General features: G+C 52.9%; 5 protein-coding genes across 5 annotated transcripts; 3 read left to right on the forward strand and 2 right to left on the reverse strand.

The window, feature by feature from the left end:
• Positions 1-506: 506 nt before the first annotated feature.
• BO95DRAFT_516472 (DNA-directed DNA polymerase zeta catalytic subunit REV3) lies at positions 507-5,937 on the reverse strand. Its single transcript, XM_025591822.1, has 2 exons — positions 5,565-5,937; positions 507-5,504 (listed from the first exon to the last, which is right to left on the reverse strand). Exons 1-2 carry the CDS (start codon positions 5,797-5,799, stop codon positions 544-546), a joined length of 5,196 nt encoding a protein of 1,731 aa, XP_025439944.1. The 5' UTR covers positions 5,800-5,937; the 3' UTR covers positions 507-543.
• A 141-nt stretch (positions 5,938-6,078) lies between these two features.
• On the forward strand, positions 6,079-7,796 carry slu7 (mRNA splicing protein SLU7). Its single transcript, XM_025587096.1, has one exon. The coding sequence runs from the start codon at positions 6,201-6,203 to the stop codon at positions 7,617-7,619; it is 1,419 nt and encodes a 472-aa protein (XP_025439945.1). The 5' UTR covers positions 6,079-6,200; the 3' UTR covers positions 7,620-7,796.
• Positions 7,797-8,261: 465 nt separating this feature from the next.
• On the forward strand, positions 8,262-8,914 carry BO95DRAFT_368621 (60S ribosomal protein eL37; the record flags this gene model as incomplete). Its single annotated transcript, XM_025582840.1, has 3 exons — positions 8,262-8,322; positions 8,498-8,569; positions 8,769-8,914. Coding segments are annotated over 3 exons (279 nt in total), but the record flags the coding sequence as incomplete, so codon positions are not given.
• A 542-nt stretch (positions 8,915-9,456) lies between these two features.
• On the reverse strand, positions 9,457-10,788 carry BO95DRAFT_368555 (uncharacterized protein; the record flags this gene model as incomplete). The annotated part of the gene is made up of 3 exons (XM_025582836.1): positions 9,457-9,783; positions 9,869-10,408; positions 10,525-10,788. 3 exons carry the CDS (start codon positions 10,786-10,788, stop codon positions 9,457-9,459), a joined length of 1,131 nt encoding a protein of 376 aa, XP_025439947.1.
• Positions 10,789-12,278: 1,490 nt separating this feature from the next.
• On the forward strand, positions 12,279-14,636 carry BO95DRAFT_466032 (putative C6 transcription factor (Gal4); the record flags this gene model as incomplete). The annotated part of the gene is made up of 7 exons (XM_025589179.1): positions 12,279-12,311; positions 12,365-12,394; positions 12,464-12,558; positions 12,619-12,938; positions 12,992-13,674; positions 13,728-14,206; positions 14,264-14,636. 7 exons carry the CDS (start codon positions 12,279-12,281, stop codon positions 14,634-14,636), a joined length of 2,013 nt encoding a protein of 670 aa, XP_025439948.1.
• Positions 14,637-15,652: the final 1,016 nt, after the last annotated feature.

Genomic DNA, 15,652 nt, shown 5'->3' on the forward strand with positions numbered 1-15,652 from the left:
CTGTAGACTGCGCAAGGGGCGCCTGATTTCTCTTTTTTCCCTCTGTCTTGCTGGTTCAGCACTTTTCCTCCAGACTGTTCATTCCGCTCTATTTCGTGGTTCCGGGAGGGCGGGCAGTCGGAATGAACTATGGAGTAGTCGTGTAATCCTTTTTTCCAGGTATTTATTGTCTTTCCAAAGTTTAGTAATCTCCCCAGCATCAAGAATTCAGATCAAAGGATATAAAATGCGACCCCATATTCCAAACCCGCTAGTGACCCAAGAAACCCCGATCTCACCATCAATGGCCCCATCCATGCCCCGTGTACTCCTCTCAAGAGACTTGAGTGTAGTATAAACAACCCATAACACCACCAAGTTTCCAAGATGCAATCGATACAATATGCAGAGCCTTTCAAAAAAGCGAAAAAAAAAACAAAACAAAACAAAACAAAACAAAACAAAACAAAACAAAACAAAACAAAACAAAACAAAACAAAACAAAACAAAACAAAACAAAACACTACCAACAACCCCAAGAATTCTCCCATCCCGCCTTCAAGATCACCACTCCAGAGCACTCTCCGTGGTTTCCTGCAGCAAGCGAATCACGGGATCCAGCGCCGCCTGGGTATGTCGCCAACCGGCCACGGCCCGGGTGCGCGAATAGAACACGGGGCAATCCTTACTGTCGCAGCGCACCTCCTCCCCGAACGAGACGCCCATGCACGACAGGCAGATGCGCTCCAGCTCCGTCACCTTCCTCTCCGCCTGCCGCTGCCGGCCCACCAGATCGAACAACGGGAGATGGGGGCGCCGCAGACACTCGGCGCAGAGCGGGGAGGCCGAGGCTCCTGTTGCTGTTGCTGCGGCTTCGGCGGCCTCGAGTTTCGACTTGCACACCAGACAGGTGGAGGATTTGAGGTAGGATTCGAGGGTTTTGCGCAGGCCGGTGCGGGGGGCGTTGTTGTTGTTGCTTGGTAGAAGGGCGCTCCCGCCGGTGGCGGCTAGATGGCTCAGCTCGGGAAGCCGGCGGATGCGCTGAACCTTGGGCATCTCGTCGTACCACTGGCGGACGTTGGCGCCGACGAGGTTGAAGATGCGTTCGAGCGGGGGGATCAGGTTCTTGGTGATGTAGTAGTCGGCGTCGAGGTCGAGGGTGGCGTCGTGGAGGAGGGTCTCCGGGGCGACGCAGCGGTCGATGAGGCGGCTGCCGGGGGCGCCGGCAACGACAAGGTAGGGGACGCGCTCGCCGTACTGCGGCTCGGCGCGGGGGTCTGCGGCCATGCGGCGGGCGCTGAGCAGGGCGCCGGGGGGCGGGAGGCCGCGGTCGCTGTAGGTGCCGAGCTTGACCTCGCGCGCGAAGCAGAAGTCCTGGACGGAGACGCGGCCGTGCATGATTTTGGCGCACTGGGCCTGGAAGTAGGCCTTCACCTGGCTGAGGTCGGCGGTGCGGAAGAGGAGCTTCAGGGCCTTCTCCTCGATCTTTTGCTCGGCGGGCGTGCCGTCGCGGCGGACGGTCTCGATGCCCTTGGCGTCGAAGTCGGGCTCCGTCTGGTCGCGGTGCTCGTACTTGAACCCCACGTACCGCTTCTTGGCCAGCAGCACGCACGGGTGGTAGACCTTCTCGAACTTGAGCTTCACCGGGTGCGGGTTGATCTTCGTCACTGCCTGCGCGATCTCCTCGCCGATCGTGAAGGCCTGGTCCCGCGTCCGGCCCTTCAGGTAGACGAAGAGGCTGTCCGTGTCGCCGTAGACGACCTCCGCGCCCCAGCGCTCCACCGAGTGGATGAACGCGATCGCCTTCTCGAGCGTCTCGCGGCCCGATTGCACAATGCTGTCCGCGATCTCGGAGCACGGCATCCGCCCCGAGAAGGACGCCGACGTGTACCCGTACGTGACGTTAGCGATGAGTTTGAGCGCCAGCTGTCGGTTGTTGAGCAGGCGCTGCAGCGTCTTGTCGTCCTTGTCGGCTTTCATCCCCGTCTTGACCATGACCCGCGTCTCCAGGATTTCGGCCAGCATGCGCGCCAGGAGGGACTTGCGCACTTCCGGCTTGGCGTAGATCATGCCGTTGGGTGCGATGTTGATCTTGTCCTTGAGGAGTTCAAGCAGCTGTGGCTGCCGTTCGTAGTCCATGAATCCCATCTTGTTGCGGCCTCGCCATTGCCGTGCGCGACCGAGGAATGTGGAGTAGCAGTAGTTGTATGCAATCATGATGCTGGGGTAGAGCGACTGGAAATCAAGTACGATGAGCGGGCTAGTGTAGAAATCACTCTGCGGTTCCATGACCAACGGGAGGCATTCGAGGGCGTTCTGTTGACCGACTTGCTTCCTACTGGGCGACACGAGCATGAAGTTCTCTGCCTTGGCAATGCGGAACATGAGGGACTCGACCTTGAACTGCGAGCCTCGTGAGAACACAGAGAAGAAGTCAATGCCCAGGAGTCGTGCTTGCTCACTGGTCCTGGCGATAAGTTCGTTGGAGTCCAGTATCTCAAGGTCCATCTGAACCCGCGAGACAAAGTAATCGACCACTTTCATCAAGTCACGCGGTTTCCCGCTCTGATACCACGCTGTTAGATCCTGGAAGGAGTAGTGTGGGATCCGGCGGTGCAGCAGATGGAAAACGACATTCTCCATGGTATACTGCAATAGGTTGAGCTCGCTCCTCATCGCTCGCCATATGTTGATCATGTGTCTCCCAGTGACCCGGATTGAAGACGTGTGGTTGAACCCCCATCGATCAGCATCCTTTCCAAATCTTCCATGGCCTTGTGATATGACGCGGGACAGCTCGTCGCAGATGTCGAAGTCGTACTTCTTCCTAGCTCGCTCAATGATATAGCCCCAGGAGCTGTTGTGGACCTCGTAGCCCGTGATGAGATCTGGATCATGATACCGGACAATGTCCACAACTCGGTTGATCAAATCAAGTTCCGACGTTTCATGGTCCCATTCGATCCTCAGTGCCTTGGAGAGCTTCGCATCAGGCCTATCCTCTTCGCTCTGGGAAATCATCCCCACATGAACACCTGGCAAAGTACCGTTGGCGTCAACATCTTCGTCGCCCGAGTTCAAGCACCAGACAACGCAGCTAATCTCATCTTCCTCGGGGTTTGGTGCCAGCTCTCCGCGAGTGTTCACATGTACTTCTAGACTCATCATGCTCATATACTGCGTTTGATGCTCCACGCTGGTGGATTTGCCTTTTTGGGAGTATTTGAAACCATAATCGTTCTTCTGCGTAGGACCTTCGATCTGCGACATGACGTTCGCTTGGACTCGCTCGCGTGGGAAGGCTTGCGGTTTTGCCGGATCTTTCTTGGCCTCTTCTTCGAGTTTCTCAAACCACTCTATGACCTCTGAGCGACTGGGCGGTACAGGGGCAAACTCCCATTCTCTCAAGGTGCACGATTCGCGCAGCAGTTGATCAGTCTTCTCCTGGGAGCGTTTGTCTTTTGATACAGCATTATCGTCGCCTAGCATCGCCACAGACCGTCCTAGAGGATCAAATCTGGGAAGAAAATGTATACCAACTCCTTCCAAACGGAACTCTCTCCCTGCATAATCCCTTGGCCGGTCGGGTACATCGTTCTCGTTACTGTAATGGGCTTTCTGGAAGATAGTAGATGGATATCCAAAATGACACAGGGTTGAGGAGACTTCGCTCGAGCTGGGACAGGCTCTTCGCCATACGCCAATACGAGTTTGCATGGGTACATTGAAGCTGCCATAGATGCTGTTCATTATCTCCGAGGCCTGCGCATCTGAATGGGCATTTGCATGGTTAGGCCTAGTCTCAGTAGCCGATGACTGCAGTTGCGATGATGATTCGTTGAAACTGGTCTTGAAAGAGATGTTTTCGTTAGACTCGGACACATTGACGCCGTCAACTTCCCTCAAATCTTTGAGAGAGAGGCTACTGTCCTGACTAAATCGCAAGACGGTCATAGGGTCATTGGGATCTTTCACAACAGGGAAGCTTATCCTCCTGCTCTGTGCCTTGCTTGGGCGGATGGTAGATTGTGACGATTTCTCCTGCGACGGCAAGTGTTCCACAAACTCATATAGCTCGTCTAGCATGTCTTCAGTATCTGAGCTGTCGATTTGAAAATGGGCTGCATGCTGCCGCAAGACCTGCTTTGTCGGACTTTCTAACTGTTGCGATAGAGCATCTTCGAAGAATCTTTGACGTTTGTGGGGACGTTCGCGGCTTGAATAGTGATCCGAAAAGCGTTTATTCCTTTGGGTTTTGCCATCTAGAATGTCTTGTTCAACCTCCAAGCCGTCGGCATGTGCTGGCGTAGTATGTTCAAAGATCTCCGAGTATTCCGGATCGAGAAGCTCTGCCTGAGAATCAACATCATGATCTGGGTCAGAGACTCCAGGATCTGGTTCATCATCAAAGATGTTGTGGGCAGCGACATCAAATAAGCCATCGGCCCAATAATCTTCTGAAGTGTTGATTCCTTCTTCATGTGTCTCGCCATGCAACAGGCTCGAAATGTCATCCTCTTCCGAATTGTACGACTCCTCATCCGATCTGGCAGGAACAAATGCCTCCTCGCCGATACCGACATCGGACTCCTCCGGCAGCTGCAAGTCATTATCACTACGAAATTCGATTCTGGTGAGCTCTTCCTTGCCAGGATAGAAATCCTCGACGCTCTGGAGCGCGGTCTTTACATTCTTTGCGAAGGGGTTTTCTGTAAGGAAATTGTCGAAGCTAACATCAGCGCCATTGTAGTGGCTCTTTTCCTCGTTGATCGTGTGCATTGTCATCTCCCTGTACTCTTCCTCGTGAATCCAGCCACCTTGCGAGGTATTCCTCGGATCGACCGATAAGGAAACTAGCTCCTCGGCGACAAACGGACTGCTGCCTGGCTCAAGTCCGAGACGTTTCTTCCGTCTGCGCTCTTCGTCCTGCCAAAGGCCAGCCATACTCGGAACCAGTCGCTGATCGGAAGACATCGGCTTCAAGTACTCGGTAAAGTCGTGGTGAATAGACCTTTCACTGACGTCAGAGCGGTTCATAATGTCCTGAACGCAGATATCGACTTCCAGCGGGCAGTAGCTCTGTTTAGGGAGGGCCGAGGGATCCGACAAGTCTTCAGGGCGTATCGAACGGTCATGCCAGCGGTGAGACGAATTAGTGAGCTCGAGATATTCCGGCACGGGCATTCGAAACTTGACGTTGCTACACTTCATATAAGCGCACCCATACAAACTGTAATCGCACATCCACTGAGGGATGTATTGCAGGTGACTCTCGTACGGCTGGACAGGTCGTTTCAATACCGCACCCTGGAGCAGCAGATCGGCCAGTCGGGTCATGTAGATCGGGTTTGTCAAGTAAACCTTGAAGTAGAACTTGTAGCCAACATGGTAGCCGTAGAAAGGCACGCCCTTGACCAAGGTGATATGCGCGACGAAGGCGAATTTCTTATCGTTGGGGTTTCGGTTATAGCTCACTGCTAGTGCGCGGTCGATAGAGAGATGGAGATGTTTGGTCGCGGCACTTACTACAGTGCCACTTAGCCATGGGGGTAATCGGGGTCAGGAAACCATTGTGGCGGACAAACCTTTCCCTTCATCTAGATCGCCTTCATACTGAACATAGAGATAAGGGTATGCGCCATGGACATGAACGCAGACCTTCTGGCCAGTCTCCGTTGCGCCAAAGACCCTGATGATAGGGACTTTGACCCGATCATTTTTGCCCGAGGTCGTATCCCTGTAAAGCAGGGGAGGGTCGAAATCCGACGGGGCCGCCTGATAATGATCCACGCAATTGAGGCGCACTTGGAAGGGTTCCATTGCGTACTTTCGAGACGGCACAAAGCCGTCACCAACATAGCTATTCAACGGCAGTAAAGGACATCGTAGTCAGAAATCCGAATGCCCATAGCACTGCTAATGCGCGTCTCTGGAGACCTTTTGCCGTCTGCTGCGAGCAAAAGTCCGAGGTCGTGTCGAGAATTACCATGGAAGTGACGCGCCCAGTGGCGCGGATCTACGCCAGATCACGTGATGATAGCCAGACCATCCATGATCGCCAAGGATTCCGCCGCTTCGAGAATGCCGAACGACTTGCCTCACTGTCGTCGCGCGACCGTACCGTCCTTTCCCCGCTTTCCTTTCTCCTCTATCTGTTCAGTACCGGACTGAGAGGTTTCCCTTTTCACATCTGGTCATCTCTCTCACGCAACTCCATCACCATGTCCCGAAAGCCAGCCGATGTGGCGTCGAAGGAACGCAACGAGTACATTCCGTCTTTCATTTCCAAGAAACCGTTCTATGTCGATGATGACGATACCACCAACGATTACCTTGAGCATCAACGTCTGCAGAAGTCGACGACAGATCAGTCGAAATGGTATGAGCGTGGCAAGCGCGCGGGTCCAGCCGCCACCAAGTACCGCAAAGGCGCCTGTGAGAATTGCGGCGCCATGACCCACAAAACGAAAGAGTGCCTCAGTCGACCTCGGAAACACGGTGCCAAGTGGACTGGGAAAGACATCCAGGCCGACGAAGTTATACAGGATGTGAACATGGGTTGGGACGCTAAGAGAGACCGGTGGAATGGCTATGACGCCAGCGAATATCGCCAGGTGGTCCAGGAGTATGAGGAACTGGAGAAGCTCAAGAAACTTACCAAGGAAGGGGAGAAGAGGCAAAATGGGCTCACAGACGGTGAGCTTGATGAGGAGGAGGCCCCGGAAGAGGAAGCCCGCTACGCAGAAGAGTCTGATATGGGCCGACAACAAAGCACCGCGACTCGCAACCTACGTATTCGTGAAGACACCGCTAAATATCTGCTGAACCTCGATCTGGACTCTGCGAAATACGATCCGAAGACGCGGCGCATGGTTGACATGGGCGCCCAAGATGATCAGGCAGCAGCACTGGTGGCTGAGGAGAATTTCGTGCGGGCCTCCGGAGATGCTGCTGAATTCGAGAAGGCACAGCGGTATGCTTGGGAGTCTCAAGAGAAGGGTACGCAGAAGATTCATCTGCAGGCGAATCCGACAGCAGGCGAGATCATGCGCAAGAAAGCCGAGGCCGAGACAGTGGCCAAGCGTGATGCTCAGCGCAAGGCTCTTTTGGAGAAATACGGTGGTCAGGAACATCTTGACCCAACTCCGCTACGAGAAACCATGGTGGTTGAGAACGAAAGGTTTATCGAATATGACGAGACTGGCGCCATCAAGGGCGCTCCCAAGAAAGCAGCAAAGTCTAAGTACGCGGAAGATATCCTCAACAACAACCATACTTCCGTTTGGGGAAGCTGGTGGCACAACTTCGAATGGGGATATGCCTGCTGTTTCTCTACTGTGAAGAACAGTTATTGTACTGGTGAGGACGGCAAGCGCGCTTTCCGAGAGGCAGACCAGATCTTGATGCTACCGGAAGGAGATGGCGAAGACGCTACCGAACAGTCTGGTGACCTCGAGGAGAACCACGCCAATCCTGATCAGGCGGGCTTGGAGAAGGCAGGAGAAGTGACCAACGCAAACACGAAGAAGAGAACTTTGATTGAGGTGCAGTCAGGAATCACGGAGGAAGAGCTCGATTCATACAAACGAAGCAGGCTTGCTGCGGACGATCCTATGGCCGCTTTTATGGGGGAAAGATGATCTGGTTTAGTGGCTTTTTGTCAAGATATTTCTCTGCGCCTCTGTTTTGCGACATGAATCGCGCAATGCATATAGATACCCTTCTTCGAAATTGTGGATATATCGATATATTGATTGTATGGTATTTGAATGCAACGACCATTCCGACCATCAAGGAGGAAGACATGGAAATGACCCATCGATGGAAACAACAACTAAATTATAGGGCGCTAGTCCAGTCTCGGGTTAGCTACCCGGATAGCACAGTAAGTGGAGCCGCGACAAGATCGAGAGCCCGGCACGTGACACAAAAGACATCTTTCAAGAAGGCGGAAAGTCACGGGATCACGGGACCAGGGCACAAGCCCTGGAAACCACAACTCGCTAAGCGACACCACCCCAGATCCCAGCGCAACTTTCGATACGCCCAGCGACGACGACAACGACAACCAGCCCTTCAACGGAATCGCCAGGTAGGTTATTTTTGTCGGATAATCGTGTTTTTGGATATCTGCTGGACGGACATTTTTTCGCTGACTATTTTGCTTCACTTTTAGTTCCCCTAATTCAAGATGAGTACGTTACCAACATGATATACTACCGTTTCCGACCGGTCCCTCGGCGACGACAAAATGTGACAGCCCACTGACACCGATTACAGCGAAGGGTACCTCCAGCTTTGGCAAGCGCCACAACAAGACTCACACCCTTTGCAGGCGTTGTGGTCAGTATTACACCTTCCGATACCTTTGTTTGACACGGCGGAATATTTTTGCGGATCAACGGATGATCAAATTTCCAAGAGATGGGATCGTGTGCCGGGAATGATTGAAGGGAATTAGCTGGGAACGACCATGGGAAATGGGCTAACGGATTGTGCACCATTGGGATATCTACAGGCAAACGCTCCTTCCACATCCAGAAGTCGACTTGTGCCAACTGCGGTTACCCCTCCGCTAAGACTCGCAAGTGTACGAACTCTCCCCCGATTACTCCACCCTATCCTTGATACAACACCGGGCCTTCGTGCGTGCTTGATTCGACAATGGGAGAAGCAAAAACCAACCTCCTCGAGCACCGGAAGATTCCCACCCACCACTCCGAATCACAGATCATGTTTTGGTATTTTTAAGAAAGACTGTTGGCTTACGAATCTATGATTTCATATAGTCAACTGGAGCGAGAAGGCCAAGCGCAGAAAGACCACCGGTACCGGCAGAATGCGCCACCTCAAGGAGGTCCACCGCCGCTTCCACAACGGCTTCCAGACCGGTGTCCCCAAGGGTGCCCGTGGCGCCACCTCGAGCAGCAACTAAGTTAATTGTTCGACGTCGCGAATTCGTTCTCGGAGGCTGGAGAGGGCTGGTATGACAAAGGCCGAGCATATGAAGTGAACCGGTTTCAGTGCAAGGCGAAAAAAGGCGCTTCCCCCGTGGAGTTGGTGGTGGGACGGTCTTTTCACTTTTTTTTGCCGTCATAGCATTTCTGTTCTAGAGAAAGAGAGAAAAATGGCACATATTGACGACAAATGAAAAGAACGGACTCTCTTTCCGTGGGGGGTCCTGTGTTGTTCACGAAGAAAAAAAAAGCAGAAGGGAAAGCAATGCATGAATTTCCTTGACTTGTTTATGGCTGCCGGATATCCCATGTCGAGACAGACGCAGAGTTGAGACATTCATCCAATGTGATCTGTCTACTTAAAATTCCGATTGCCAAGCTTACCGAAACGTATCTATCCTTGCACTGCACTGCCTATCAACTTGCGAAACGAATCAATCTACCATTCTATGCTTTTTGATTGAATGCGCCCGAACGCCTCCGCCCCCAAACCACCCTGGTCCCACTGACACTGCACCCCCTACTCCCCGCGTCCGAAGACGTTGACTCCACCATCTCTTTGCACGAAGTACAAAGCCTCCTTCTCTTCCCAATTCCCGTTGGCATCGGTGTTGTCGCTCTGTCCCCACGCGCCTCCTTTACTTACCCTGAGAACCCCACTCACATCCCGCGCGGCCCCCGTATCCAGATCCCGCAACTGCATCACCAGATGCGCGCGGTGGGCCGAACCGATCGCAAACGCGGCGTGTTCGGTCTCCAGCGGCGTTGGCATCTGATGCCCAGCCGCCGAGGCGTTGTGTATCAAGGGCAAGTCTGCCGCGAGGGTCATGACCGTAGCATGGACGTACTATATTCCCACAAGAACGTAACATGGTTAGCGCACGCATCATCATCATCATCACAACCTGAATGAGCCGATCGAGAAGACGCACCTGTTGTAGGCCCATCACCCACTCAGTCATTTCCGTAGCTCCAATCTCCTTGCCGGGACCCGTCGCGGCTAGAAGCAGGTCCGGTTGGTCGAGGACTAACAGCACCTCGGAATCGTCCTCTCCCTCCGCCGAAGCCGCCGCCCTCCCGTTCAGATGCCCCACCACCGCCGCGATATCCTTCTCGAGTCTGTCAAGAGCTGCAGGCCCCTTTCCGGAAAGGTGCAGTCGCTTGACTGGGCCGACCTCTCGAGAAGCCGGCGCAGCTGGCGGAGCTGACGGAGCCACCGGAGCAAACGGAGCTGGGGCGGCGACCGCGGGCCCGCGCGCGGGAATGGGGCTTGGCGCGGATCGGTTGGGGAGAATTGTCCGCTGAGGAACAGGGCCGCCGCGGGGTGAGGGTGCTAGGGAGGGAGGAGTGGTTTGGGTGGTGGTCTGGGGGGTGGACGGCGTCGGCGTCGTGCGCGGACCGGCGAAGAGTTCGGATAAGCCATCGACAAAGGCAAATTGGCGCTTGTCTGTGAGACGGGCGAGATCCAAGCCCTGGAAATTTTGTATTGTCGTTTTAGCATTCTTTTTCATGCCGCACAAGAGATTTTCCACTAATCTTCGAGGTTCTTGCTGGGTTGGGGGTGTTGCTTCCGGGAAAAAAAACATACCAATCTTTTTGCTTCCGCGCGCCAAAATTCCCAACCTCGCAGGAAGCTCACGAGCACCACCTTTTGTTTCTTCCTATTATGACCTTCGCCGAAACTTAGCGCAGCGTCGGAGGTGAGTGATGCATTCAGTGCGGCGTAGAGATATCGTAAGGTGAGCCAATTGCCCTGAGCGCCGAGGACGGTGGAGAGAACGATGAGAGATGAGGGGGGTAAAGACGATACGTAGGGTGCCAGGAGGGGAGGGAGGGGCGGTTGAGTGGGCATGGCTGTATCGCTTCGGAGGGGGGGAGGTCGCTCGGTAATGGGTATAAGTCTGCAGGTAGAGATGAGCGAGCGCAGTTGGAGTCAAGCCCTCTTGCTGCAAAGTGAGATGCTTTTTCTGGGCTTCGCGGGAGTAATTTTTGGATGCTGAAGGTTGCTGCAAATGACGTTGTATAAAATTGAATTTCCTGTGGGGTCTGCAATTGGCGGGAGGACCGTGCCAAGACTGATTGATAGCAGTTGCATTGTCGCGGGCAGAGCATTTACTCCTTGACCAGCAACTTCTTATCTCCTTGTATTATGGTGCAACAGCTGGAAACTACCTGCCTCATTCTCTCGATTTCCTTCATACTAACATGAGGTGAAATATGCGCTACGACTTTCGTACGTTTGGCTGTCTTGGAGATGCTTGAAGATTCCGCATGGCTGCACTATATATTCTGGCCTTAATAGCTACCTTGGGAGCTGTCACGGTTTTAGTCCGCACCGGACCACTAAAGAGATCCTGCAGAAACATCCCACCAACGAGAGTTTCTGCTTCTTCCACATGGTGATTGTCCACCAAGCTAGATAACACGACGCGGATTCACGAGGTGCAGCGTCCACTAGCATCGTAACCATCTGGTCCGCATTCTGTACCTCGAACCCACTCTATTGACTTTAGCTCGTGCATATCAACATATCAATCAGTCAGGTGCTTGAAAGGAGAGGTCTACAAGCTAATATTCTCTTGCTATATGCATGGGGAACAGTCTACGGAGTAGATATCAATTGCATTCCACCCTGACGAAAAGAAGACAAGAGCAAGAGTGGATGTCCAGCCATTCCTGCCTGAGGATCTCAGGCTGACCGAGGGAAACTGGGAATGGATTCCTGAAAATCGAGGGCGATAAATTTCTTTCGCAGCGTGTCACCTGACTGGCTGCCCCCCCACACGAGCCTCTCTAAGAGTTAGCATCAATCATCACATCAGCTGCAGCTTCCCTCGTCGCGCTCGCAACAGGTGGAATTTCCCCCCCCTCTCTATTATCGAAGGCCTGTCGTCCTCATTTGGACCTGTACTACGTGTACTACGGACTTGGACGGTCGGCCTTGTCTCCGACGTACAAAAAGGGCTGGACCATTGAATGCCGCCGTGCCGATCGTGAGTTTTGGCCCTGTTCTTCCGCCACCTCATTTTGTTCCTGATACCCCACCAGTCCGTCTTCGGTGTCTGCGCCATCCTGTATCGTGAGCACTCTTTTTTGTTTGTCCCAACTTGTGGCCTGGCTAGGATTTGGCATTATATTCCTTCTCACAATACATTCTTCCTTTAATATTGTATTCATTCATTCTTATATGTTGCCGATTCAAGTCTGGCATCGGACTTCCACCGGTTGATACAATGTAGCAAGTTGCTGACCTACTGATTTAGATGACATCAGTTTGGTATACTTACCACCGAGCACGAGATTTAGAGATTCAATAGATCGAATGATCGTCTTGCTCTAAACATGGCCAGCACTCGTGATTCTCACTCTTACGCCGTGAGTCGCAGATCGCAGGTAAACTGACCTAGTAAGCTGATCTTCATTTGCAGTGCGATGAATGCCGTTTACGGAAGTCCAGGGTGAGCAGTCATCTATGGAGTTTTGGATGTCCAGAAGCAGGAACATGAGATACGCTAACGCCTCTATAGTGCTCTAAGGAGAAACCTACATGTGCACAATGCAAGCAGTTGCACAAGGACTGTAACTATAGTCCTAAAGTCACCAGAAGTCCCTTGACCAGACAGTAAGCATCTGTTTAGCTTTCCTCACATGCTGCGAAACCCGCTAATAAAGGTCCACATAGACATTTGACCTATGTGGAAGATCGCTTACAGGCGTTCGAAACAGCCCTAGGGAGGCTGTTTCCGGGAGGTGATCTGGATGCGACGGTTCGCTCCCTTTTGTATGACCAGGATGGGCCGCCTAAACCAGGTTCATCGTCCAAATCGTCATCCAGGCACTCCACTCCAGCCAAGGCTGAGGCCGATCGAGCCGAACCAGCCCCCGAGGCACTGCCGCAACAGGCAGACGGCTTCGATTGGGCGGAGAATAAGATCACTGTGGGTGATCTGACAGACGGCATGGCAGCCTTATCTATCAAACCAGAAGGAGCGGGTTACTTTGGTGTGTGTTTCGTTTAGATCTAGGTGTGGTCGATCATTCTAAACCATCAGTAGGTGCTTCTTCGAGCGTCGTTCCGCTCCGAACATTGCTCAAACATGGCTTTGACCTCAACTTCCCCGCTGGCACGTCCAAGACGAACTATGCCATCCCCTTGAAGTCCCAATTGCTCAACACCGCCCCTTCTGGTCTGGTTGAGCAGGCGTTTATGGACGCATTCTTCCTCAACTATCATGCAAGCTACCCTTTCATTCACGAGGGTACATTCAGAGCACAGTTCTATGAACAAGTACCCCGGCCACATGGCCAAGCATGGCAGATCTTGCTGAACACCATTCTGGCGCTGGGTGCTTGGTGCATTGGCGACGACAACTCCGACCTAGATATCACTTTCTACCAAGAAGCACGAGGCCACTTACAGCAGGTCTCCGTGTTTGAGACTGGAAACCTTACCCTGGTGCAGGCGCTACTGCTTTTGAGCAACTATGCACAGAAACGAAACAAGCCCAATACTGGGTGGAACTTCTTAGGCCTGGCTGTTAGAATGGCCATGAGTCTGGGTCTCCACAAAGAATTTCCTGGCTGGAAAATCAGCCTTCTTCAGCGTGAGATCAGGAGACGCCTGTGGTGGGGAGTATACATATTCGACAGTGGTGCGGCGAAGACGTTTGGCCGGCCCATTCTATTACCTGAAGATAGTGTCATGGATGCAAAACACGTCCTGAATATTCATGACGAGGTAGGAAGACAGATCATCGCCCCGGCTCTTGTCTGGTTGTTAACATTTTTCAGGCTCTCACCCCCGCCACCACCACGCTACCCGTCGAAGTCACGGAGCCAACCCTCTATTCGGGGCTGATAGCCCAAGCTCGGTTTCATTTACTTACAAACAGCGTCTACCAACGCCTCATCTCGGGACCCAGTCTCACAGCGGAAGAAACCTTGGGCCTCCAGAAGCCAATGGAGGAATGGTACAATGGTCTTCCTGACTACTTCAAGCAACCGCCTCTACCGGTATCGGACACTTTTGCGCTCGTCCGCAACCGCATGATGTGGAGGGATTGGAACTTGAGAATCCTTCTTTACCGACCGGTACTCCTCCGATGGGCATCACGGAGATGGACACAGCAGAATACAGCGTCAGAGCCTGAAGATCCTTTCGAGGTTGACTGCCGGAAGCTCTGTCTTCGAAATGCTAGACTTTCCATTTCGTCCATCACCGACTTTGTGAACAATCATGTCTGCACGAGAATTGGAGCCTGGTACATGCTGTATGTTTACGAACTCTGCTTTTGGGGTTGCCTATGGTTGACTAACTTATTCGACAGATACTTCCTCTTTCAGGCCGGCTTGATTCCGATTATCATGCTCATGACTGATCCCACTAGTGCAGACGCTCCTGCATGGCTCCAAGACATAGAAGCCACCAAGAAACTACTCATTCATCCTTCACTCAGCAACAATCGACTTGCTGTTCGCTGCCTGGAAGTTGTGAACCGGCTGTGTTCGCCTGCGTATACGAGTGCCGCGACCGGTCGAACGGCGGGACCGGCGCCCCCTATCGTAATGCCATTCAACGATCAACTGTTCACTGATCCGACTTTTGGCAGTATGTTTCCCGATGTTGACCAGGAGTTGAATCTAAGTGGCATGGATTTTACGGAATGGGTGAACTTTGCACCACAGCACGATTTTGTTTGACCAGGTTCTTGAACATAAGCTCCAAGCGGCTTCGAACCAGAGTATCACAAGTGGCTGAGAGACTCGTCATTTGCTATGATCTTCGTGATGGCGAGTGTATTGGAAGTGACTCATCGCAGTTTTCTGCGAAGGAACAACGAGAGCCTCAGCCGGTGTCACCAGCCGATCGCACTGAGGTATCCGTAGCGATACTTTATATGACCATACCGCAGGCTCGATGAACTCCCAATGAATTCTTGCCGGTCGAATGCTCTATTCTGTTGGAACAACGATCGGATCCCGAATGCCATATTCTCCAGAGTGAAAGAAGTGCCGGGATATTGGCAGCGCGAAATGGATGGCCTGATGAATGAAAAAAGAGGACCTCGGCAAGACAATGCCCCTGCTCACCAAGAATAGGCCGAAGGCGGTAGCGGTCAGAACGGTGCAGAGCTCTCTGCGCAGGTTCTGGGCTCGGGTCCCAGGCCTGCATTCTTCGTTCTCGCGCCTGCTGCTGCAGGTCACGAGGTTGTCCCGATTAGGAAGGTTTCAGGATGGATGCCTGAGGATGTCTCGGAAAGGATGAATGGAGGGAGGGTTTGATCTGCTCCGATGCTCTACACCAAGACAGCTATCCAGGGTTGCGATATACGGAGCAAACAGTTGTCTATATACGGTAACTTCTATGTTGATATCTTCTAACATACGTGTACAAACACCATGCAACCAGCTCTTTCGTAGGCAGGACCTACCATAAGACCACATACACAGTAATAGGGATAAACCCTCACTAGTCGTACCACAGAGGAGACGGTAGACGCAGCGGTAGCTCATACAGTCATACATTGCAGTCCCATCTCCAACCCACCCATATACCCATACATCACCTCCCGTAGGTCCCCTCGGTACTCACCACCCGAGGAGTTAGAATTGGGCAAGTCCACTCGACTAGTAGGTACTGGCCAGTAGGTGACCTTGACCTAGAAATCCATGCGAACTCCCCAGTCACTCACCGACTCCTTACTTCGACTTGTCCC

This window comes from Aspergillus brunneoviolaceus (genome assembly GCF_003184695.1).
Source record: "Aspergillus brunneoviolaceus CBS 621.78 unplaced genomic scaffold BO95scaffold_54, whole genome shotgun sequence".
NCBI lineage: Eukaryota > Fungi > Ascomycota > Eurotiomycetes > Eurotiales > Aspergillaceae > Aspergillus > Aspergillus brunneoviolaceus.